At 41.7% G+C, this 23,728-nt stretch overlaps 1 protein-coding gene across 7 annotated transcripts in view; it reads right to left on the reverse strand.

Moving 5' to 3' along the window:
- Positions 1–436: 436 nt before the first annotated feature.
- The window catches only part of MANSC1 (MANSC domain containing 1), a 28,489-nt gene continuing 5,197 nt past the window's right edge, over positions 437–23,728 (reverse strand). The window contains exons 1-5 of one of the 7 annotated variants that reach the window (XM_082742221.1): positions 20,130–20,292; positions 19,458–19,572; positions 12,763–13,085; positions 8,615–8,755; positions 437–1,869 (exon numbers count right to left, since the gene is read on the reverse strand). In XM_082742221.1, the coding sequence (XP_082598347.1) occupies positions 902–1,869; positions 8,615–8,755; positions 12,763–12,985 (1,332 nt within the window). In that variant the 5' untranslated portion in view covers positions 12,986–13,085; positions 19,458–19,572; positions 20,130–20,292 and the 3' untranslated portion in view covers positions 437–901. Of the gene's footprint in view, positions 1,870–8,614; positions 8,756–12,762; positions 13,086–19,457; positions 19,687–19,848; positions 20,623–23,728 lie in introns of those variants that run through there. The other 6 variants (XM_082742220.1, XM_082742222.1, XM_082742217.1 and 3 more) reach the window with 6 other exon arrangements.

The raw sequence follows: 23,728 nt of genomic DNA on the forward strand, positions 1-23,728 counted from the left end.
ATGAAAATTACAGCAGCATAATCATTTAACAATAAATAATGTTAAGTGTTATCTGTTATTTTCTATGTTATTCCAAATAAAGCCAAAATTGACTGTTGGTGAAATTTCAGTAAGGATTTCTAAATATCGTTGCTATGTTTTAAACTTGGTGAAGTTTAGAAAATTCCTGTATTACTTTTGGGGGCAGGGGGCAGGATATTTAACCAGAATGGACCCAAAGTAGACTTGGCTATTTATCAGAATTGACTTATCACTGTCTTCACATAGGCTAATCTTCTGCTAGAATTCTCCCAAAGGAACCTCTTTGCTCACTGATGGGAAAAGGGGGGGGGGTGTTTGCCATTTTAACTTAGAACACATATTTTCATCATTTAATCATTTTGCTGGTGGGAATAAATTGAAAGTTATCCAGCTGGATGCGTCACTTACAAGAACATTACTGAGTAACAAAAGATTTATTCAAATATTTAATTGGAAGGAAATACATCTGGAATAACTTTTATTGGAATTCATATAAAAAGGAAAGTAAATCCATTAGAATTAATATCATAAACAGTTGGCTTTATCTGGAACCAGAAATGTTAATGAACTGGAGCCCAAAAGTCCTAACCACTTTTCCTTGCAAAAAGCCAGTCATTTTTTAATTTATATGCCAATTACACTTTATTACTTTAGGTTGAGCTTTGTTTTCAGCAAATATTTTAGAGCGAAGTCACTCAAATTACCTAATTAGTTTCCTTTCTCCTCTTGTCTTCAAACACCAAGCAAAAAGAAAGTTGTAGGGGGCATCTACCTTCTTCAGGATGCTTCAGAAATCCTGCTATGACCGGTGAGTCAGCAGGAAGTCACTGGGTTGGGGCTACTAGTAACTACGGGAATTAAGAGACATCTAGTTTCCTTCTTAGATGTCAACATAGATCCCATTGATCAAATAATCCAGTCTCGAATAACGTCTCCTGCGGAGGGATTCTGAGAACATTCTACCCAAAAGGACAAGGCCTATGGCTAGGAACAGAACCCCAAAGAGCAGGGTTCCGATGAGAAGCCATTTTTCAAATGGAAGGCCGTGTTGACTTTCTGGAATACTGTTCAGGGAGGAACCACCGGGTATGGCCTTCTCATTTTCCTGGGAAGCAGTTTTATTTGGAGCAGAAGAAACCACATCTGACAAAAACAGCATAGCTGCAGATGAATCCACAGTTGACAGAGAAAGTGTAATGGGGTTACTCTGGGCATCCTCTGTGTTTGAAGTGAGGCTGGAAATTTCTCGAAAGGGCACCGTTTCTGCGGGGCTTTTCCAGTCTATGGGCGCCCCAGAGATGGCGTTTGAAACGGCTGCTGTAGTTATGCTAGCTTTGGGTATAACCACTGCATGGGTCAAAACGGTAGACAAGAGGGTTGTGGGGGGCTGCAACTTGCCCGGGGTTAGGGCTGGAGCTGAGGTGGCCATCTCTGGTTCAGAAGTCACAGAAGGTATCACGGGAACATTGGTGGTAGGGGGCAATGCAGGCTTTGTGGGGGTAGAGGTGATACGCTGAGAAGCAATGGTCATCATCGTAGGGAGCGTTGTCACATGTTCAGGTAGGAGACGAGCTATTTTTTGCTCTGAGGAAAACTGTGAACTCTGTGAATGGCCTTTTTCTTTAGAAACAGGGAACAGTTTACTTGCTTGACCAATCTTGAATAGTTTCTCCGAGTGATCTGAGGATCCAAACTGCTGAGAAAATGCATCTCTCCAGAAACTATCGGTGGGCTTTGAATACCCTGTGGGGGTGGGAGTGATTCCCTGTGAAGACTGGCCATGGATAAGAGAATCTTCTTGGGTTAACGCTGGGCTTGGCGAGTTCGTTCTGGCCAAAGCTGGAAAATCTGAAAAATGTAAAGAAAAATAAAAAGAGACTTAAATATTTCCATGCGAAGGCAGGTTAAAAAAAGACAAACATATCAGCTTGTTCAGTAAATCCCCAAACTGTTGAAACTTGACATTTCGTAGAAACTTGCGCAAAATGGAAAAATACAAATTGCTAAATCCGAATCTGGTGACACTGCCTCTCTACCAGATGCTGTGGTTTATTTCTAGAGTGATGGGACAGAGGAGAAATGTGTGGAGGAGGACCAGGCAAATTAAGGAAGAGGTGGGAGGAGCAGAACAAAGGAGCTAAGAGGAGCTCGGGAGGTTTAGGAATGTGGGGACACATGGGGGGGCTGAGGCCAGGGAAGAGAGCTGGGCCAGGGGGACACCGCAGGAACTGGCAGAGAGAAGTCTCCCTGGGAAACCAGCAATCACCAAGGAGAGACTTCACAGCAAGGGCAGCCCGCAGACAAGAACAGTAATAGAGGCCTGGGGCAAAGAGGAGCAGAGGCAGAACCCGGGACATTGGCCTGACACAAGGAGGATTCCTGTGGGCCGGGAGGGATGGTCTGGTCTCCTCCCAGGGCAGAGAAGCCAAGGCAGCAGCCGAAGGCTGGTGACATTTTCCAATTTAAAAAAAAAAAAAAAAGGTTTTGGCACCACACTCAGGGGAGGAAAGCGATCTGGGAGATTTAATTTTGACTCTCAGAGATTACCATTTCAGAGCCAATGTCTTAAATCGGAGGACAACGGAACCAATATTTGAAATTACGATGGCCACAGGGCTGTGATAAAGAGCAGAAAATCACACAGTTCTGAGGGCTGCTGGGGAGGAACCAGCCTCAGATCCTCCTCAGGGGTAAGAGAAATTTTAGAACTGTGCTCTTAGTCTCACACGCCATTCATCACAGCTCCACCCGGAAAGGCTTTTTGGAGCCACGGGAGCAGGGAATGATCATTTGAATTTCTCTGTGTCACTCTGCTACTTGGCTGGTCATTTCACTTAGATTTGAACTGCAGCAAACACAAGGAAGGAAGAAAAGGAATTTCTTAGCATTCATCAGTTCATTTTTCCCTGTTCGCTTTCCCCTTTTCTTCTTCGATTCCTCCCAATGCCAGTTTCTGAACCAGACCCCACTCTCCTCTCTGCTAACAACCAGATCCAGAGGCAACTTGAGATTTATAATATCTTTGACTGGTCTGTAAGCTTCACACGCCAAAGAGGTCCTTCAAAACTGTCACTTGTCAGGGCGCCTGGGTGGCTCAGTTGGTTAAGCGGCTGACTTTTGACTTTGGCTCAGGTTATGACCCCAGGGTCGTGAGACAGAGCCCAACATCAGGCTCTGTGTGGAGACTGCCTGAGAGTCTCTTTCCCTCGCCCTCTGCCCCACCCCCTGCCTGCCCACATAAGCATAAATAAATAAAATCTTAAAAAAGAACTGTTACTTACTTGTCCATCTAGGACAGGGGTCAGCAAATTATGACCCGAGGGCCAAATCTGGCTTGCCACGTCTCTTTGTATGGCTTATGAGCTAAGATCTACATTTTTAAACAGTTGACAAAAATCAAACAGGATACTATTTTGTGACACATGACAATTACATAAAATTCCAATCTCAGTGTCGCAAATAAAGTTTTATTGGCATGTAACGGTGCCCATTAGTTTAGACATTGGCTGTGGGTACTCTGTACTACAAAGACATAGGTGAGTAACAACAGATTGTATATGGCCCATAAATCCTAAAACGCTGGCCTAGGAAGCCTAAAGTACTTATCCTTTTGCCCTTAAAAGACAACATTTGTGGACACCTGCTCTAGGATATAGTACTTTAATCCAAAATAGAATTTGGAGGATTGAAATGCCTCTCTCCTCCGACAATGCTGAAGGAAAGAGTTTCTGCTACAGGATATACCACACTGATAGACACAACAACACTATGAGAGAAACTGCATCTATATTTTTAGGTAGTATCAGATATTTTTTAAAAAAGAACAGGACTCAACATAGTTCATTTCTTTTTTTAAAAAAGATTTTACTTATTTATTTATTTGAGAGAAAGAGAGAGCACGAGCAGGGGGAGCAGCATAGGGAGAGGGAGAAGCAGATAGCAGGAAGCCCAATGTGGGGTTCAATCCCACGGTCACGCCCTAAGACAAAGGCAGAGGCTTAACTGACCGAGCCACCCAGGTGCCCCAACATATCTCATTTTAAAGTTCCAAAAAAAGACTAGTTAACTCAATGCTCTGTGATGTGTAGGAACTCAGAACTTAAACAAAGCCATTGACAAAAAATGACCAAAACAGCTGCTTTCTTTCTCAAGAGTGCAAGCCCATAAAGAAAGCAGGGCTAGGGCTAGTCCCATTTCTTGATAAGATTCATCTATTGGCAAAGATCCTAGAATGACCCAGGGATCCTCAACACCTGCTCTGTTTACCTCACCCACTGATGTTTGCTATCGGGGTGTAGTGGTTTTTCTCGCTCATGCAGAGATGAGCCAGAGGGGACTGAGAAACAGCCCTGGGCCCTCAATCCCTCTTCTGAGTTTCACTCTCAAGGGACTTTACAAACTAAAAACTTGGGGACTGACTATTCCTTGGAAACCAGCTGAGCAAACAAACTCCCAATTTATTCTCTCTCTGAATTCCCCCCTTCTAGTCCTTAGTAAATGGGACATACTATGAAGCTGAAAGAAAATTTAATAATGCCAAGTTGCAATGGTTTTATAGCATGGACAGAGTACGCGGTCATCTTTCAAACTTTTTGGTCTTTAAATATTAGCCAATCAGTTATAGGAACTAGAGTTCATGAGGAAACAAACGACCAATCAGATATCTATTTAATTTCACTCTAAACAGGAAGCAGATAGTTTATTTTTATGGGGAATCTTAATCCATCAACATGGGCAGATTCGTAAATAGAATTACAAGCTTAATTTGTAAACATCCTGTAGATTAAAAAGTCAACAACACTCTAATGTCCAAGGTTGGTGCCACTTTGCTCTGAGATGTCAATCAACCTGCTCTGGGCTGGTGTCGCCCCCTGGTGGCTTCCACAGGCACTGTTAGATTCCAATTCCAATTTATTACCTTCATACTCTTTCCTGAAAAGGTTTATACTCATGCCAAGTTCCCTTTTCTCCCGTTTCCACTAAAGAGAATCTTTACCACACACTCCCTTTTACACATGCACTACAAAAGCAACAATATTACAAAGTATTATGAAAATTATAAAACAAATTCAACTATAATTTTTGTCATTATGTCCCAATGACTATTAACATGTTTGTATATCTTAAAGTTAATTTTTTTCAGGTTTTTATCTGAAATTGTGTTTATTTACATACCTTAAACTTATTTTGTTTTAAATTTTACTTATTTATTTGACAAAGAGAGAACACAAGCAGGGGGAACAGCAGAGGGAGAGGGAGAAGCAGGCTCCCCACTAAATAGGAAGCCTGGTGTGGGCTTGATCCCAGGATGCTGGGATCATGACCCAAGCCAAAGGCAGATGCTTAACCGACTGAGCCACACAGGCATCCCCTTCAAACTTATTTTTTAATATCTGCCATCACATTCTTTTAAGTAGATCCATCATATTTTACACCCAACAGTTCTCTGGCAATTGGATATGTATGTTACTTCTATTTTTCACTCTTTAAACTAATTATATAATAAACAGCTTCAAATCAATAGCTTTTTCTTGTTTTGTTGTTGTGTCTTTAGATTATATGGAAGTTGAATTACTGGAGGAAATTACCTATAATTTCTTTAACACTGTGCTTTGGGGTGCCTAGGTGGCTCAGTGGGTTAAAGCCTCTGCCTTAGGCTCAGGTCATGATCCCAGCATCCTGGGATCAAGCCCCAAAACAGGCTCTCTGCTCGGCGGGGAGCCTGCTTCCCTCTCTCTCTCTCTCTGCCTGCCTCTCTGCCTACTTGTGATCTCTGTCTGTCAAACAAATGAATAAAGTCTTAAAAAAAAAAACCACTGTACTTTAATGACAAAATAGAAGACAGACATAAGGAAACACACAGATAATGGAAGAAGGAACAGAATGAAGAGGTAGTGAGAAGGGATAAGAGAGACAGAACATTATGGTCCAGCTTCCATATGATGGGAGTTCCAGAAGGAGAACAAATGTTCCAATTAGTGTCTTGAGCCCCAAACTCTTTGAAAATTAAGACTTGGATATCCATCTCTGGTTTAATACCACTCCTGATTGTCTAATGCAATGGTCGAGGTGGCCAAAGGGAACAGCAAGAAGTATCACCACCACCCCATAAGCCCCAGTTTTTTAGCCAAGGAGATATATATATATGTATACATATACATACACACACACACACACACACACACACACAGAGGCACGAAGTGAAGGAGCCATACACATCAGGGACAGCCACTCTGGGAAGGGGGCAGGACAAGACACTGTCAGTGTAAAGGAAGGTCTTGAGTGTTTTGAGAAGCCTCATTTGTTCTATGCCTTATGTTTCTAAAGATCATAATTTTATATTGTACATGATTTCATGTTACTGTATATACAATGTACCACTTTAACTCTTTGTAAGAATACAGCTCAGTGACACTGAGTATATTCACCTTGTCTGCAACTGTCACCCTCACCCATTTCCAGAACTTTCTTCATCTTGCAAAACTGAAACTTTGTACCTTGTGCAAGTTTTCTTATACTTGGGTTTATATCATTACTTAGGAAGAATTCACAAAAATAATTTGTGATTTACATTCCTGCTTAAAGGAATGTTTGATACATCTGGCTCATTATCCAAAACCCAGACACAGGCTTACCCAGGGGACAAGGCAGAGTCTGTGCCCAGGCCCCCCTGGTAGTTCATTCCCCAAAGTACCTCACACATAATACAGTCAAGAGAGAACCTTTGAGGGGGTGCCTGGGTGGCTCAGCATTTAAGCAGCTGACTCTTGATTTTGGTTCAGGTCATGCTCTCAGGGTCCTGAAATGGAGCCCCATGTTGGGTTCCACCCTCAGAACAGCGTCTGCTTGTCTCTCTTATGCTCCTCCTCTTGTTTTCTCTCTCTCTCTCAAATAAATGAATAAAATCTTAAAAGAGAGAGAGAGAGAGAAAACCCTTGTTTACACTCCCAACCCTAAAACCAGTGTCCTCAAACCTTCCCCAGCTCAGTAGATGGTGCCAACATCCATGTAGACAGTCAAGCTAAGACTCAACTCTAATGCTTCGCTCTTTCCCATCGTCACACCCCAACCCACACCATCAGCAAGTCCTGTCAGCTCTACCTCTGAAATGGGCACATATTTACTTCTCTTTATGTCCTCTGCCACCTCTCTGGTCCACAGTGCCATGGTCTCTCACTTGGATCTTGCCTGCTGCCCCTCCCACCCTGTCTTCCCACTCCCCTTCTTGCTCCTTGTCCATCCCCAGTAGAACAGTCCCAGTGAGTTTTGAGATATCACCTTGAAAACACCACCCTACATTCCGGCTCAAAATCTCCCAATGGCTTCCTGTTGCAGACCTAAAATAAGAACTTCCTCCCCTGGCTTTCAAAGCTTTATGTGATCTCCCTGCTTTTCAGACTTCTTGCATATCTCTCTTTGTATGGTTCACTATGAGTCAGCCAGCTGGGACTGAAGTGTTTGTTCTTCAAACACTCCAAAACTATTCTGCTTTAGGATACTGGAATGGGCCACTTCCTCTGCCTGAAGTTCTTCCCAGATCTCACATCTGACTTCGTCCTGTGCAGATCTCAGTGGAGGGGTTACAGATGGGGTTCACAGATGCTTCCTCTGATCACCTAATCAAGACGGTCCACTCAGTGATCATCTATTACATTGTCTTTGCTCACCCGCATAGCACTTGTGACTCTATTTTTCTTGATTACTTATTTATCATGGTCCTTGTCTCTCTCCTAAAATATAAGTGCTCAAGGTAAGGACCTTGTTTTTCCTTTTTAGTGTTATATTTTTGTGTCCTTAGAGTGGAATAATGTTTGGCACCTGGACAATGCTAAGCAACATTTGTTGTTCATTGAGTAGATGAAAAAATAGAATATTATTTATAGCCAAGGGTGTCATGACAAAAACTTTTTCTAAAACTTAAATCAAAGGAAACTAGATACTGAAAGCATCTCATCCTGAAAAACTAACAAGCCCAAATCTCACCAAGACATATCTGAATAATTCTATTATTTGTAGTTGTTTATTTTCTGTATTCTGAACAATATGTTTAATATGGAGACCATATTTCCGATGCCTTGTACAGAATTTGGCCCATGGTGGCTGCTCAGTAAATACTTCTTGAGTGAATTTCCCTCCAGGTCTGGATAATAAAATCCAGTGTGTTGGATTTCAGCCATTGTTATTATGAAATGATCAGAACTTAAAGACAAACATACTGGAATTTTGCACTCACATAGGTCTTAATTAACTCTTTGAAAACAGTCTCTCTGGGCCCTGGAGACCTTATTCTAGTGTTGTTTACATTGATCTCAAGAGGTGTTTCAAAATGTTGTCATGAAAGGTCTGTGTGCCCTTTATCTCGGGAAGGTAAAAACAAAAGCTACACAACACAAAATATTATCATTTGGAGATCTTTCATTGGAAAAAAGATGTTTGATTTAATAAACTGAACTTTAAATCATGAGAATTTTCCAGTGTGCCTATTTACAACCACTTTTGGCAGTTTCACTTAGACTCTTGGAGAAAATCTTTCACATGAACCACATCCTTAAATAATTCCGATCACCAAGATAGAGTACAATGTTATTCTTACCTCTAATTATCCTGTAACTCATAAGTCCCTTTGCTGGTTTCAGCGGACAAGCTTCCTCGCTGGGACAGAAAAAAAGGTAGCAGTTGGGTTGTCTAGCTGTTTTTCGAGTGTCGAAGATCATCAAGTTACATGCTTTGTCTCCTGCAATGAAAGGCTTCCTAAGCATTATACTGAAACAGGATATTTTGAAGAGCAGGCAATGATTTATTCTGCAATCTAACACAAACACCTTCGTTCAGTGTTCACTTGCTGGCTGACCGCTGACTCATTTCCTCTTCCTTAGTCACATAAAGCAATTTGTAAAGACCTTGGGTTTAAATATCAGAATTAAGGTAATTCTGGCAAAACGAATTTTAAATAGTACGTTTAATTCTTTTTTTAAAAAATAGTACATTTAATTCTTTAGATAAGACTTCCATTTGCTAAAATATCCATTGAAACATCCACAGAAATACTGACTTCCCAATCTTTACACAACCCACAACTGAGTTGGGACTTAAGAAATGGATCTAACCTGTCTACGGTCATACCACCCTGAACGCGCCCGATCTCGTCTGATCTCAGAAGCTAAGCAGGGTCGGGCCTGGTTAGTACTTGGATGGGAGAAATGGATCTAACCTAATGATTTCTTGTATCTCTTATATCCTGAAGGCAGGCACCTATCTCAGACACCTCTGAAGCCATGAGTCCGGCTTTCTTGGGTAGAATTACTAAAGTCAGCATCAATCTCTCATGCTTCCTTCCACAAAGAATCTGAGTAGCATATGAAATACAGAGCCTATTTTTTTTACTTTTACCAGTATCATCCTTCTTCTGATTTTTTTTTTTCTTTACATTTCTACTCTTCCTTATTTCTGCTTTTCTATTTTCCTTCCTTTCCAGCTTTTCACCCTTAGCTTTTATTTCTGGCTTCTTTTTCTCTTCTTCTGCCCAATAGAAGTTATTCTTTCTATTCATCATGGCCTAGAGTTGGCTTTGGCATCAATCTAGTACAGTCTCACTTCTTGGCCTATGACCCTTGAGGGATCAGTATACCCCTGGTCAGGATGAAGGTTAAGAAGCATGTAGGCAGGCACCTGGGTGGCTCAGTGGGTTAAGCTGCTGCCTTCAGCTCAGGTCATGATCTCAGGGTCCTGAGATCGAGTCCCGCATTGGGCTCTCCGCTCAGCGGGGAGTCTGCTTCCTCCTCTCTCTCTCTCTGCCTGCCTCTCTGCCTACTTGTGATCTCTCTCTGTCAAATAAATAAATAAAATCTTTAAAAAAAAAAAAAGAAGCATGTAGGCTAATTATTAAAAATGCATGCTCTTTCTCACCATACACACAAATGCATACGCACACACATAACTATGTGTTAACTAACCTTGTTCTGGTAATCATTTTGTAATACATACATGCATCAAATCATCACACTCTGTATCCTTAGTTGACACTATGTTACATGCCCAATATATCTCAGTAAAGTTGGAAAAGCAGAAACCCTGCGTAACCTAGCCATCAGCACCACGTCTTCAAATCAGACAATGGTTAGGATCAACCTTGACTTCCACATTTGGAAATAAGACTCAGTGAGCTTCTGTGGGGGATCTGATCATGTCCACTCTCCATTACCCAGGCAATAAGAGATATACTTTAGCTTTTCCTTTCTCAGCAATGGGATAATTCTGCAATACCATTTTTGGGGGGCCACATAGGTAAAGGGGAAGGTCCATAAGCCCCCCAAGTTGTATGCAAAATCTTATGTCCTTTGTCCTTACGAGCATTTTTCCAGAGTCTGTGGCTACCAGCAAATTGTCAAAGTGCTTTTTTGAATCCTAAGCAGCTAAAGACCATTGCTCAATAAATGAGGAAAAGGGGCGCCTGGGTGGCTCAGAGGGTTGAGCCTCTGCCTTCGGCTCAGGTCATGATCTCAGGGTCCTGGGATCAAGCCCCGCATTGAGCTCTCTGCTCAGCGGGGAGCCTGCTTCTCCCTCTCTCTGCCTACTTGTGATTTCTGTCAAATAAATTAATTAATTAAATAAATGAGGAAAAAGCCTAAAATCCGTTAAATGTGACCCACAATTACCTCTGCTTACAGTAAAGCAGTAACAGTAAATTTCCTTGTACAATAAGGCAGCAAACCCTCATTTCTTACTAAACACCCCCTATGGAACTGAAAAGCAACGCAAGGTTTCCTGTGTTCCAGCAGACACCCACCCGCAGTCCTGTTTGCAGATGATTTTCTATTTCATATAAGTGTTGACAGCATGTAAAGAAAAACTGGAAATTTAAATTAAATCTCTGTATTTTCCATAAATTGGTCTATAAAGCATGTTCAAAGGCACACTGCCGAGTTTAAGAAGACCACTGAAGGGTTTTTTGTTGTTTTTTTTTTTGTCCTCCTGACATCAAATATGTGGTATTGTCCAATTCTCTGACACCAACTGAGTATCTTATAATTCAATTCAATTCTTACACTAACTACCTGGAGTTACCATCAGACGCCATAGGTTTAAGGGTTCAGTCCCATAAGACTGTCCTCACTTAGATGCCAGTAAAAAGTATCAGGTCCTTTGGCAGGGGTGGGGAGGGGTGGGGGCGCGTGGGTGGCTCAGTTGGTTAAGGGTCTGACTTAGGCTCAGGTCACAACCTTGGAGTCCTACGATTGAGCTCTATGTGGGCTTCCCACTCAGCGAGGAATCTGTTTCTCCCTCTTCTTCTGTCCCTCCCCTGGCTTGTGCATACTCTCTCTCTCTCTCTAATAATAATAATAATAATAATAATAATAATAATAATAATAATAATAAAATAAAAAGTATCAGGTCCGAGGTTACTCACATTTCTGCCCCGTGTGGCTATAAATTCAGGTTCTCACCACATGCAACCTCGGAATTGATAATTTGTTAGAACTACTCACAGAACACGGGAAAAAGCTGACAGTTTATCAAAAAGACAGAAATGAACAGCTAGATGAAGGGTACAAAGGGCAAGGTCCAGAAGGGTCTGGACTGCAGGAGCTTCTGTCCCGGGAGGCTGGAGGTACCACCCTTCCAGATACATGGATGTGTTTGCCAACTTGGAAGCTGCCTAAAACTATGGTTTCAGGATTTTTATGGAGATTTCAATACGTGAATTCATTGATGACTGAATTCAATTATGTGGGTTCTTTGGTGACTGAATTCAATCTCCAGCCTCTCTTTTTTTACTTGGGGGGGGGGGCGGTATGGGGCTGAAAGTTCCAAACTTCTAAACAAGGTTTGGTCTCTCTGGTGACTGATACCCATCCTGAAGCTATCTAGGGAGCCACTAAGAGTCACCTCATTAGCACAAACTCAGGTGTGGTTGAAAGGGGCTTAGAATGAAGAACAAAAGAAGCTCCTCTTCAGGAAATTGTGAGGTTTTTAGGTGCTCTGTGCCAGGAACCAAGAACAAAGATTATATGGATATATTTCTTTCTATACCACACCCATTATAGAAAGAAAAGACACTAAAGACATAACAGAAAACACATGGTTGGGTTGGCTAGTAAGCGAGGTTAAGGACCATCAGTCCAGCATCCACTAGCTCTTCTAGGGTTCTTGATGGCGAGACCTCATGCATCTTTTTCATTGTTTTGTCTCCAACACCTAGGAAGACACTTGGAGCTCAATAAATTGTGTGTGGCTTTTGTTGTTGTTGTTTGTTCATTTATTTTTCATTTAGGGAGTTCAAACAGGATTGTAAACAACTGAGAAATGATCATTGTTTCAATGTTTCTTTTTCAAGTCATAGGTCTGACACTTGAAATATGCAAATGTGTGGTTCAAACCTATGGGCCTCAGTTTCCTTCTGTGTCATGTGAAGCTGTTAGATCAAACAGCTTCCCATGTCCCTTAAGGATTTTTGTTTCTAAGACATTGGAAACATCTTAGATACCTATTACAACATAACACCAGTGGTTTTCAGCCTTTTTTCTAACCAAACACCTGGGTGATAGACATACACACTCATCAGAAACTTTGCCTCAGCTTAGGGGAAGGGAGGACATACTTGTGGAACATTCTCCCAGTGATTTTGTTACTCACCTTTCTACCCCACTCAAAATCACTAGTATAATCTATGTAGCCACATCAACCAGCTACCTGTGTCACTAAATACTTGGAACAAAGAGCTGCCAAGAGACTATTACTTACCTGTTATGTTTTTTGTTGAACAGCAAGAATTAATGCAGTCTTCCTGAGTTAATGTATGTATGGGTTCATTGCCTCTAATTCCCTTAGAAAGAGATGACTGGATGTCAATGACAACATCTTCTAGACTCTTGGTAGGGCAGTTCTGACTGGTGGACAGTCTTAGTGTCAGGAAACAAATTATTACACAAGTGTAAGTCAAGCTCCATTTGTCCCTAAAGAACATTTTAAATTTCAGTTTAGTCTTAGTCTTCAAAGGTCAAGAACAATTCTTCCTCTGGTCTGAGTTTGCTTCAAGAAGATTGTACAGATCATGGAATTTCTCTCTAGAAAAAAAATAGAACATCAGCAATGAGTTTTGTTTCTTTTAATAAATCTAGCAAAGATACAGTTCATTTCCTTCTAGTCAATATAAATTCTGGATGTATAAAACAGAAATAAACAAGCATTTTTTTTTTAATTTTTCACTTTTAATAGATCAAGACAATCTTTCATTAAAAACCTGGAAGACAAACCATGAGAGATTGTGGACTCTGAGAAACAAACTGAGGGTTTGGGAGGGGAGAGGGGTGGGGGGTTAGGTGAGCCTGGTGGTGGGTATTAAAGAGGGCATGTACTGCATGGAATACTGGGTGTGGTGCATAAACAATGAATCTTGGAACACTGAAAACAAATTAAATTAAATTAAATTTTTAAGAAAACTTGGTAAAGAGGGGCACTTGGGTGGCTCAGATGGTTGATCGTCTAACTCTTGATTTCAGCTCAGGTCATGATATCAAGGTCATGGGATCAAGCCCCCAGTCAGGCTCAACACTCAGCAGGGAGTCTGCTTGAGATATTCTCTCCCTAACCCTCTGCCCCTGCCCCCTGTGCACTCTCTCTCTCTAAAATAAATAAATAAATCTTAGGGGAAAAAAACTTGGTAAAGAATTAATTAGCACAAACACATATACTATTCCATCAATGCTTAAAAGCTGAGCAGTGTCTATGATGGAAGAGATATAAACAGAAGGCCTGCCCCAAAGTTCTAGAATCCTTTCTCTTCTTGCTTCTTCCAACCAGGAGGAGAGAGGACACAAAATTTCTAGTCACTGATAAAGCAGTGATCATACACTTGAGCATGGTTTCTTTCTTGCTAATAACAACTTGCATTTTCATATCACCTACTAGGTGGTAGGCAAAGTGCTGTGAGATGTAAATATATTGTCCTATTTAATCCTTATTCTAGCTCTGCAAAAGAAGCTATTATCTTCCTCATTTATAAATGAGGAAACTAGGGCTGCCTTTCTTGTTGCTGCCTCTCCTTAGATATCAAATCAGAGACAGGTAACTCTAATAATTTAATTCTAATAGTTAGCTGGTCCTTAGAGGGAACTCCTTCATTTCCAGAATACAAATTGCTCACTGAATGATAGTCTAGAGCAGAATTACTGCTCCTTTGGCAAGTCTGGGTGCCTCAGTTAGTTAAGGAACCAATTCTTTTTTTCTTTTTTAAAGATTTTATTTATTTATTTGACAGAGAGAGATCACAAGTAGACAGAGAGGTAGGCAGAGAGAGAGAGAGAGAGAGAGAGAGAAGCAGGCTCCCTGCTGAGCAGAGAGCCTGATGCAGGACTCGATCCCAGGACCCCGAGATCATGACCTGAGCTGAAGGCAGCGGCTTAACCCACTGAGACACCCAGGAGCCCCAAGGAACCAATTCTTTTTTCCACTCGGGTCATGATCTCAGAGTTGTGAGACTGAGCCTCATGTCAGGCTCCACGGAGCCTGCTTGGGATTCTCTCTCTCCTTCTCCCTCTTCCCCTCTCTCCTGCTCATACACACACATACATTCTCTCTCTTAAAAAAAAAAAAATCCTACTTCTTGAATCTTCTTCTTCCTCCCTCACCCCCCTCCTTCTTCTCTTGCTTCTTTTTTGGTCATGAACCCAAACCATTCAATAGTCTGCTAAAGCTCAGAAGCTTAGGATCTTTTCTGAGAAACATGTTGTGAAAGGCAAACTGGAAATATGATTATATATGACTATATAAGGATATGATTATATATGACTATATAAGGAAGCCAGTTATATTAAGTATAGTTATTAAAGTAGTTTTTAAGATGTGCCTACAAAACCCTGATGTAGAAGAGCAAGAAAATTCCAAATAATCGGAGAAATGTTCCATGTTCATCAACATTAAGATATCCATTATTCCCAACATGATCTATAGATTCAGTGCAATCCCAATAAAATTCCCAGCAAGTTATTCTGTGGATCTCAACAATTTTAAAGTTTTGATTTTAAAAAAAAAAGATTTATTTATTTATTTGAGAGAGAGAACACATGTTGGGGGAGTGGGTAGAGAGAGAAGGAGAGAGATAATTGCAAGTAGGCTCCCTGCTGAGCACAGAGCTGGGCACAGGGCTCAGTCTCATGACCCTGAAATCAAGAGTCAGACACTTAACCAACTGAGCCACCCAGGAGTGACTTAAAGTTTTGATTTTAAAGTTTACATGAGAATCCAGAAAAGCCCAGAATGGCCAACACAATACTGAAGAACAAAGTTGGAGAACTCACACTACCTAACTTCAATACTTAGTATAAAATTACAGTAATCAAGACGATGTGGTTCTGCCAAAAGAAAAAACAAAACAAACAAACAAACAAAAAAAACAGAACAACAGAACAGAATTATAAGCCCAGAAATAGACCCACACAAATTCAGTCAACTGATCTCTAACAGAAGAGCAAAGGCAATTCAATGGAGAAAGGAGAGCCTTCTCAAAAATGGTGCTAGAACAATCCATATGCCAAAAAAAAAAAAAAAAAAATCTAGACACAAACCTTCCATCATTTATAAAAATCAACTCAAAATGGATCATAGACCTAATTATAAAATGCAAAACTATGAAACTCCTAGAGGGGCACCTGGCTGACTCGGTAGAGTATGTGCCTCTTGACCTTGGGGTTATGAGTTTGAGTCTCGTGTTGCATGTAGAGATTACTTAAAAATAAAATCTAAAAAAAAACCCCAAAACCTCCTAGAATACAACATAGGAGAAAATCTTAGTGAACTTAGATTAAGTAATGAGTTTTTAGATACAATACCTAAAGCACAATCCATGAAAGAAAAAAATTGATAGGCTGGATTTCATTAAAATGAAAACATCTGCTCTGCCCAAGACACTAGGATAATAAAAAGATAAGACTCAGACTGGGAGAAATACTTGAAAAACACCTATCTGGTAAAGGACTAGTATCTAGAATGTACAAGGAACTCTTAAAAATCAGAAAACAACCTGATTAAAAGTGGGCAAAGTATCAAAAACAGACCAAAGGAGATAGATGACAAATAGGCATATGAAAAGATGCTCAAGGGGTGCCTGGGTAGCTCAGTGGGTTAAGCCGCTGCCTTCAGCTCAGGTCATGATCTCAGGGTCCTGGGATCAAGTCCCGCATCGGGCTCTCTGCTCAGCAGGGAGCCTGCTTCCCTCTCTTTCTCTCTCTCTGCCTGCCTCTCTGTCTACTTGTGATCTCTCTCTGTCAAATAAATAAATAAAATCTTAAAAAAAAAAAGAAAGAAAAGATGCTCAACATCATAGGCATTAGGAAGCCGCAAATTAAAAACAAGAATGAGACACCACTATACACCTATTAGAATTACAAAAATCCAGAAAACCAACAATACCAAATCCTACAAAACTCTACATACAAATGTTTATAGTTAACTTTATACATCTTTGCCCAAAACTGGAAACAACTGAGATGTTCCTTCAATAAGTAAAGGGATAAACAAAATGTGGTATATCCATACAGTAGACTATTATTCAGTAGTAAAAAAGAAATGAGCTACCAAGCCATAAAAGGACACAGAGGAAACATGATTGCATATCACTAAGTGAAAAAAGTCAGACTGAAATGTATGACTCTTTGTCAATTATATGACATTCTGGAAAAGGGAGGACTATACCAACAGTAAAAATGTTAGTGGTTGCTAGGCAGAGGCAGGGAGGGATGAGCAGGTAGAGCACAGGGGATTTTTAGAATAGTGAGGCTATTCTATATGATACTGTAATGGTTGTTACAGGTCTTTACATTTGTCAAAACCCATATAACTGTGCAACACAAAGAGTGATCCCCAATATTGGGGGCAGCTCCCTGGCTCAGTTGAGGGAGCATGCAACTCTTGCTCTTGGGGTTGGAAGTTTGAGCTTGACATTGGGTGTAAAGATGACTTAAAAATAAAATAAAAAAAAGAATTAGAGTGATCTCTAATATAAACAAACAGACATTAGTTTAAAAAATAGTTAAAAAGCAAAACAAACATACATATATTATCCATATACAGCAACAGTACAAGTCCAATACCTTCCTTGCTATCGTGTCCAGCTTTTATAAGCAGTCAAATAATAAGTTACATTTATGTTTCTCATCTGTCAATCTCTATGCTAAGCACTTTATATGTGTCATGTCACTTAATCCTTACAAAAATCCTGATGAGATAGAGTCCCAATCCTTATGAGATAAAAATTTCATTTATATGAAAAATTCATAATATTTATATGAAAAATGAAAAATGCATAACAGGGGCGCCTGGGTGGCCCAGTGGGTTAAGCCGCTGCCTTCGGCTCAGGTCATGATCTCAGGGTCCTGGGATCGAGTCCCGCATCGGGCTCTCTGCTTGGCAGGGAGCCTGCTTCCCTCTCTCTCTCTCTCTGCCTGCCTCTCCGTCTACTTGTGATTTCTCTCTGTCAAATAAATAAATAAAATCTTTAAAAAAAAAAAAAAAGAAAAAAGAAAAATGCATAACATTTTCAAGGGTGCCTGGATGCCTCAGTTGCTTCAGAGGCTCCCATCAGTTCAGGTCATGATCCCAGGATCCTAGGATTGAGCCCCACATTGGGGAGCCTGTCTCTCCCACTCCCTTCTCCCCCCCAAGATGCTCTCTCTAATAAATAAAATCTTTAAAGAAAAAATTAGTTGCACAGCAAAGGAAACAGTTAACAAAACCAAAAGACAACTGATAGAACGGGGGAAGATATTTGCCAACAACATATTTTAAATAAAAAGCTAGTATCCAAAATCTATAAAGAACTTATCAAACTCAACACCCAAAGAACAAATAATCCAATCAAGAAATGGGCAGAAGACATGAACAGACATTTCTGCAAAGAAGACATCCAGATGGTCAACAGACACATGGAAAAGTGCTCCACATCACTCAGCATCAGGGAAATACAAATCAAAACCACAATGAGATACCACCTCACATCAGTCAGAATGGCTAAAATTAACAAGTCAGGGAATGACAGATGCTGGCAAGGATGTGGAGAAAGGGGAACCCTCCTACACTGTTGGTGGGAATGCAAGCTGGTGCAACCACTCTGGAAAACAGCATGGAGGTTCCACAAAAAGTTGAAAATAGAGCTATCCTACGACCCAGCAATCGCACTACTGTATATTAACCCTAAAGATACAAATGTAGTGATCCAAAGGGGCATATGCACCTGAATGATTATAGCAGCAATGTCCACAATAGCCAAACTATGGAAAGAACCTAGATATCCATCAACAGATGAATGGATAAAGAAGACGTGGGAGATATATATATATAGAGAGAGATCTATATATATATAATGGAATACTATGCAGACATCAAAAGAAATGAAATCTTGCCATTTGTGACAACATGGACAGAACTAGAGGGTATTATGCTTAGTGAAATAAGTCAATCAGAGAAGGACAATTATCATATGATCTCCCTGATATGAGGAAGTTGAGAGTCAAAGTGGGGGGCTTGGGGAGTAGGGAAGGAAAAAATGAAACAAGATGGGAGCGGGAGGGAGACAAACCATAAGACTCTTAATCTCACAAAACAAACTGAGGGTTGCTGAGGGGAGGGGGGTAAGGAGAGGGTTGTTGGGTTATGGACATTGGGGAAGGTATGTGCTATTGTGAGTGCTGTGAAGTATAAACCTGGTGATTCACAGACCTATACCTCTGGGGCTAATAATACATTATTTGTTAATAAAAAATAAAAAGATTTAAAAAAATTTTTTTAAATTAGTCCCATTTTCAGTCAAAATAGAAACAATTGTGGGATATTTGTGTTTCTTTATTAACCTATTGAATAACAAGTGGTATATCTAATAACTGCCATAATGTTGAAGATTTTATTTATGTATTTATTTCATATATAGAGAGAGAGTTGGGGGAAGAGCAGAGAGAAAGGGACAAGCAGACTCCATGCTGAGTTTGGAGCCCCAATGGGCTTGATCTTACAAGCTTGAGATCATGACCTAAGCTGAAATCGAGAGTTAGAGGCCCGACAGACTGAACCAGCCAGGCGCCCCTAATAACTGCCGTAATTTTAAAGGATTGTTGAATGTCCATGATACTGGAGATTTGGATAATAAGTAATATGATATGAAAACACCTGGGATTCCTGCTGGTGGCAAATTACAGCTGCCTCTAACTCTACCTTGGCTTTTGACTACTTGCCTCTTAGAGGACATGTTACATTTCAGTTAGAGGCTACTAAAATCCTAAATGTTCCCACTGAAGTTCTCAGACTTTCTGAATATTACCCATGGCTTCTCCAGGTTAAAAATCCTGACACAAGTTATCTTTTTAGGCTGTCATATTTCCCAGATCTCTTTTCTAGCCCTCGAGAAAACCAAACAGGAACGAAAGAGGAAAACCAGACCAATACTTCACTTTGAATGAATTCTGACGTTATCTCTCCCGGAATTCTTGCCCAGAAGCGCGAGGGGATGGAGGGGATCGTGTAGGAGCTGCGCTTACTGTAAGCGGCACCTTTTTAACGCCTGGACTGCAAGAAGTCCTGAAGAGTTTAACTCGATAAAGATGCTCAACAACTATTAGGTAACGCAATTCTTCTAATCATTTTTCCTTAGGCCTTAAAGGTCCACAGTCAAGTTGAATTCTATTGAAAAATAGGGGAAAATGGATACAGGTGGGAGCGAGAGGAGGCACCTGTATTTAACGCCTGCTTACTATCCTCACTAAAACGCGCTTGTACACATCTGTGCCAAATACTGGGAATCATTTCCTTCCCCTCCCCTTGAGGAAATGCATGTCCCCTTACTGAGCATTCTTCTGCCTCTCCTGATGACGACGCGGAGCCAGTGCCATTTATGACAGGTGCTGCTGCGCGAGACTGGAGAGTCCCCTCTGCGGGTCCACAGCCCCACGGTCACTCCCGCCAGCCCTTCCTCGCCCCAGCCCGAGTCTGGGCGCTCCCGGAGCGCTAGAGCGGAGGGCCTGGAAAGCAGGGGGCTCGCTCTCAGCGGTGGCGGTCCGCCTGGAGGGGAAGGCGGCGACGCCGTTACCTGGCAGCTACAGGCCCCTGGGGTCCCTGTGTCCTACCCGGGTGAGGACAGTCCCCCGCGCTGCGGGCAGAGAGCGGCAGGTCCGCGCGGTCTCGGCGAGGGCGGCAGGGATGCTTCGCAGCTCCTGCCCGGCCGCGGCTTGTGTGCTTAGCCAGTTCCTGCTTCCGTTGCTGCGGCCGAAAGTTAGCCGGGGAAGGGGGGTGGGGAGGGCACAGTCCTGCCCTGCAACCCGGAGCTACTTCCCGGCCACTCGGAACGCGGTCCCCCGGGAGCCCCTCCTTGCGGTGGCTCCACGCACCCGGCGATCGCGCTGAGCTCGGGACCCAGGCGGCAGCTGCCCCTCACCCCCTGCCCCTCAGCTGCGTCTTGCGGAGAGCGGGGTGGGGAGCGTGGCCGCGACCCGCGGTGGTGTCCGCAGGTCTGCAGCTGCCTCAGCTCGTTCCGGAGGCCACCGAACGCGCGATCTCACCAGAGGAAAGTCAAACAGGACAAAACGTGTGCACTGCAGGATGCCTGTCCCCACTGTGTCCTGGTCTAGTTCCCCTTCCCAGAGCCACCTCCGAGCGCAGTTTCTCCACTTCGGAGTTAGCAGGGCTTTCTGTCTGGGGCCTGATTATGGGAACTGTATCGATCATTTCAGGCATGGAGGGTCCTCAATGAGAGTTGGCAGTTCTCTAGTTAAATATCCTGCAAGTCAGGCCTCAGCGAAGGCATCCGGATTCCGCCCGGATTTACTGTTTATAGGTATAGATAACAATGAAAATAATGGTGCCTGCTATCGTTACTAAAACGTATCCCCTGGCATATAGCATAGTACCTGGTATGTGATAGGTGCTCAATAAATATTTAACTAAAATGTATTTGTTGAGTGAATGAATGGAAGGGAACTGCTAGGGCATAGGTTGTAGAAGTTATGTTTCTAAATCCATGCTCACTCACCGCGACCTCCGTGTAAGTGCAAACAGATGCAACTTTACCAAACCACTGTCAATTAACTTGCAGAAGATTCAAACTTTAGACATCTCTACCTGGCCGGTGTGAAGAGCTTGCAAACCTAAAGCTCTAAGCCATTGTAACTTACTATTTTAGACCTGACACATCCATTCTGGTTTTAACCAATAGCTGTTAGGAGGCATATGTTGAATAAGAATACATGTGAACAAAGGTCCTTTGTATGAAACAGAACTCTACCAGTTGTATCCAGAGGGTGACCTGCTCTTGAATTACAACAATGTTGCAAATACTTGGTTTTAAACCCTTACCATGGGCTCCTGGTGGCTCAGCTGGTTAGGCTTCTGAGCCCTTCTGCTCAGGTCATGATCTCATGGGCCTGGGATCCACCCCTCATCTGACTTCCTTCTCAGCAGGGAGCCTTCTTCCTCTCCCTCTGCTGCTCCCCCTGCTTGTGCTCTCTAGCTCTTTGTCAAATAAATAAATAAAATCTTTTTTAAAAAGTTACCAAAGTAAACTTCAGTGATTTCCCATTGGAGTAATTTTCCTATTGCAGCAAAAAACTGATGTAAACAATACATTTTATCTTTGCAGAGGATATACTTGAGGGTGTGGTAGGGAAAGGTCATATTGCTTTGTAGTCCTCCATAGGACAGTCCCTCCTAGTCACTAAGCAGACTTTTCGTTCTCTTAGAAGTTTCAGATTTAGGGTTTTAAACAATGAACCTGTTATCCTTGTAGTGACATATTGGTCTTTCAGTTATGACCATGATCAGAGGACACTGATGAAAATAAAGATTAAAGAGAATTTTTCTGCTGGTATGAACTAGATGTTTAAGTTAGAATTAAATCTCTTTTCATCTCATGGCCTGAAAAGATTCTTGGTTCTCTTCTCTTGATACCTTAGAAATCCCATTTAGGTGGAGGCAGATTTTTTAAAAACACTTTATTCAGAAAACATGTATTAAAGTGCAGGGGAAATTAAAGATCCATAAGACATTGGAGCTACCTCCAAGATGCTTATAGTGGGAAGATTTTATTTATTGTGTAAAGAATAAATATAACGATAGAAGATGCTAAGGAGGCTCAAAAGAGGGGTGTATAATCTGGACTTCTGGGAGGAAATGAAAAATTTAACCTTTTTTTTTTTTAAAGACTTTATTTTTAGAGCAGTTTTAGATTCACAGTAAAATTGAGAGGAAGGTTCCCATATACTTCTTGCCCCCATACATGCACAGCCTTTCCCATTAACAATATCCTCCACCAGAAAGGTACATTTCTTGCAACTGATGACCCTCCACTGACACATCAGAACTACATAAAGTCCACAGTTTACCTTATGTTTTTAGTGTATAACACTCTATGGATTTGGACAAATGTGTAAGGATGTATGTCCACTGCTATAGGATCATACAACGTATTTTCTTTTTTTTCTTTACATTTTATTCATTAGAGAGAGAGAGACAGTGGGAAATAAAGATAGAGAAAGCGAGCCTCAGCAGCAGGGAGAGGCAGAGCTGAGCTAGGATGCAGGGTTCAGTGCGGCTTGGGCTCGATCCCAGGACCTGGAGATCATGACCTGAGCTGAAGGCAGACACTTAACTATCTCAGCCACCCACGTGCCACCCTCCGCCAAAGTACTTTCATGCCCTAACTGTCCTCTGTGCCCAGCCTATTCATCCCTCCCCCACCACAACCCCTGGCAATCACTGTTCTTTTCATTGCCATAGTTTTACCTTTTCCAGATGTCATGTGGTTGGAATCATAGAGTATGTAGCCTTTTCAGATTGGCTTCTTTCACTTCGTAAGATGCATTTAGGTTTCCTCCATGTCTTCTCATGGCTTATTAGCTCATTTTTTTTTTTTTAAAGCACTGAATAATATTTCATTGTCTGGATATACTAGTTTGTTTATCCATTCACATACTGAAAGACATCTTGGTTGCTTCCAAGTTTTGGCAATGGTGAATAAAGCTGCTATAAACAACCAATGTAGGTTTTGTGTGGACTTGAATTTGCAGCCACAAGTTAACCTTGAAGGCTGAAGTTCAGTTAGCTAGAGGGAGAGAAAAAGGCAGACAGAGAAAATGGTGTGAATATTCAGGGAATTTTATCCTGACTGGAATGAAGTTTCCCTGTGTACATGGAGGAATAGAGAGAGAGTCGGGGGTCAGAGCAAGAAGGTTCTCATATGCCAAATTTTGAACTTTATCTTGAAGCGATGGGAAGTTATTGAAGGTTTTTATAGGGCAGTGGCAGGTCCAGAGACTTTATTAATATTCTAAAAATTCTGTCTGCCAGCCACATGTAGGACGGACTGAAGGAGGTGAAGCCAGAGGCCTTCTGCTTTCCAAGAAATGGGAAAAGTAAGGAGGCCCTGAACAGGGTGTGGAGGTTAGAAGAGAAATTAAGGAGAGAGGTTCTTCAGACTTGTGACTGGTTGGTTATGGTAGTAGGGGTAAGCAGATTTAAGGTGTGGGAGACTAGGTGGCTGGAGTGCCGGGCAATATAGAGAAATGGGGAGAGGAGCAAGTCTGGAATGGAGAGATGCATAAGTTTCAAAAATTTGATTCCTGCTTTCATGACTTATTAGCTTGTGACCAAGAATAAATTCCTAACCTCCATGTAAAATCAAGAAAGTGTAATCTACTTTATAGGCTTGGCATATAGGGCCAATATTATTGAT

This window comes from Mustela nivalis (genome assembly GCF_964662115.1).
Source record: "Mustela nivalis genome assembly, chromosome: 7".
NCBI lineage: Eukaryota > Metazoa > Chordata > Mammalia > Carnivora > Mustelidae > Mustela > Mustela nivalis.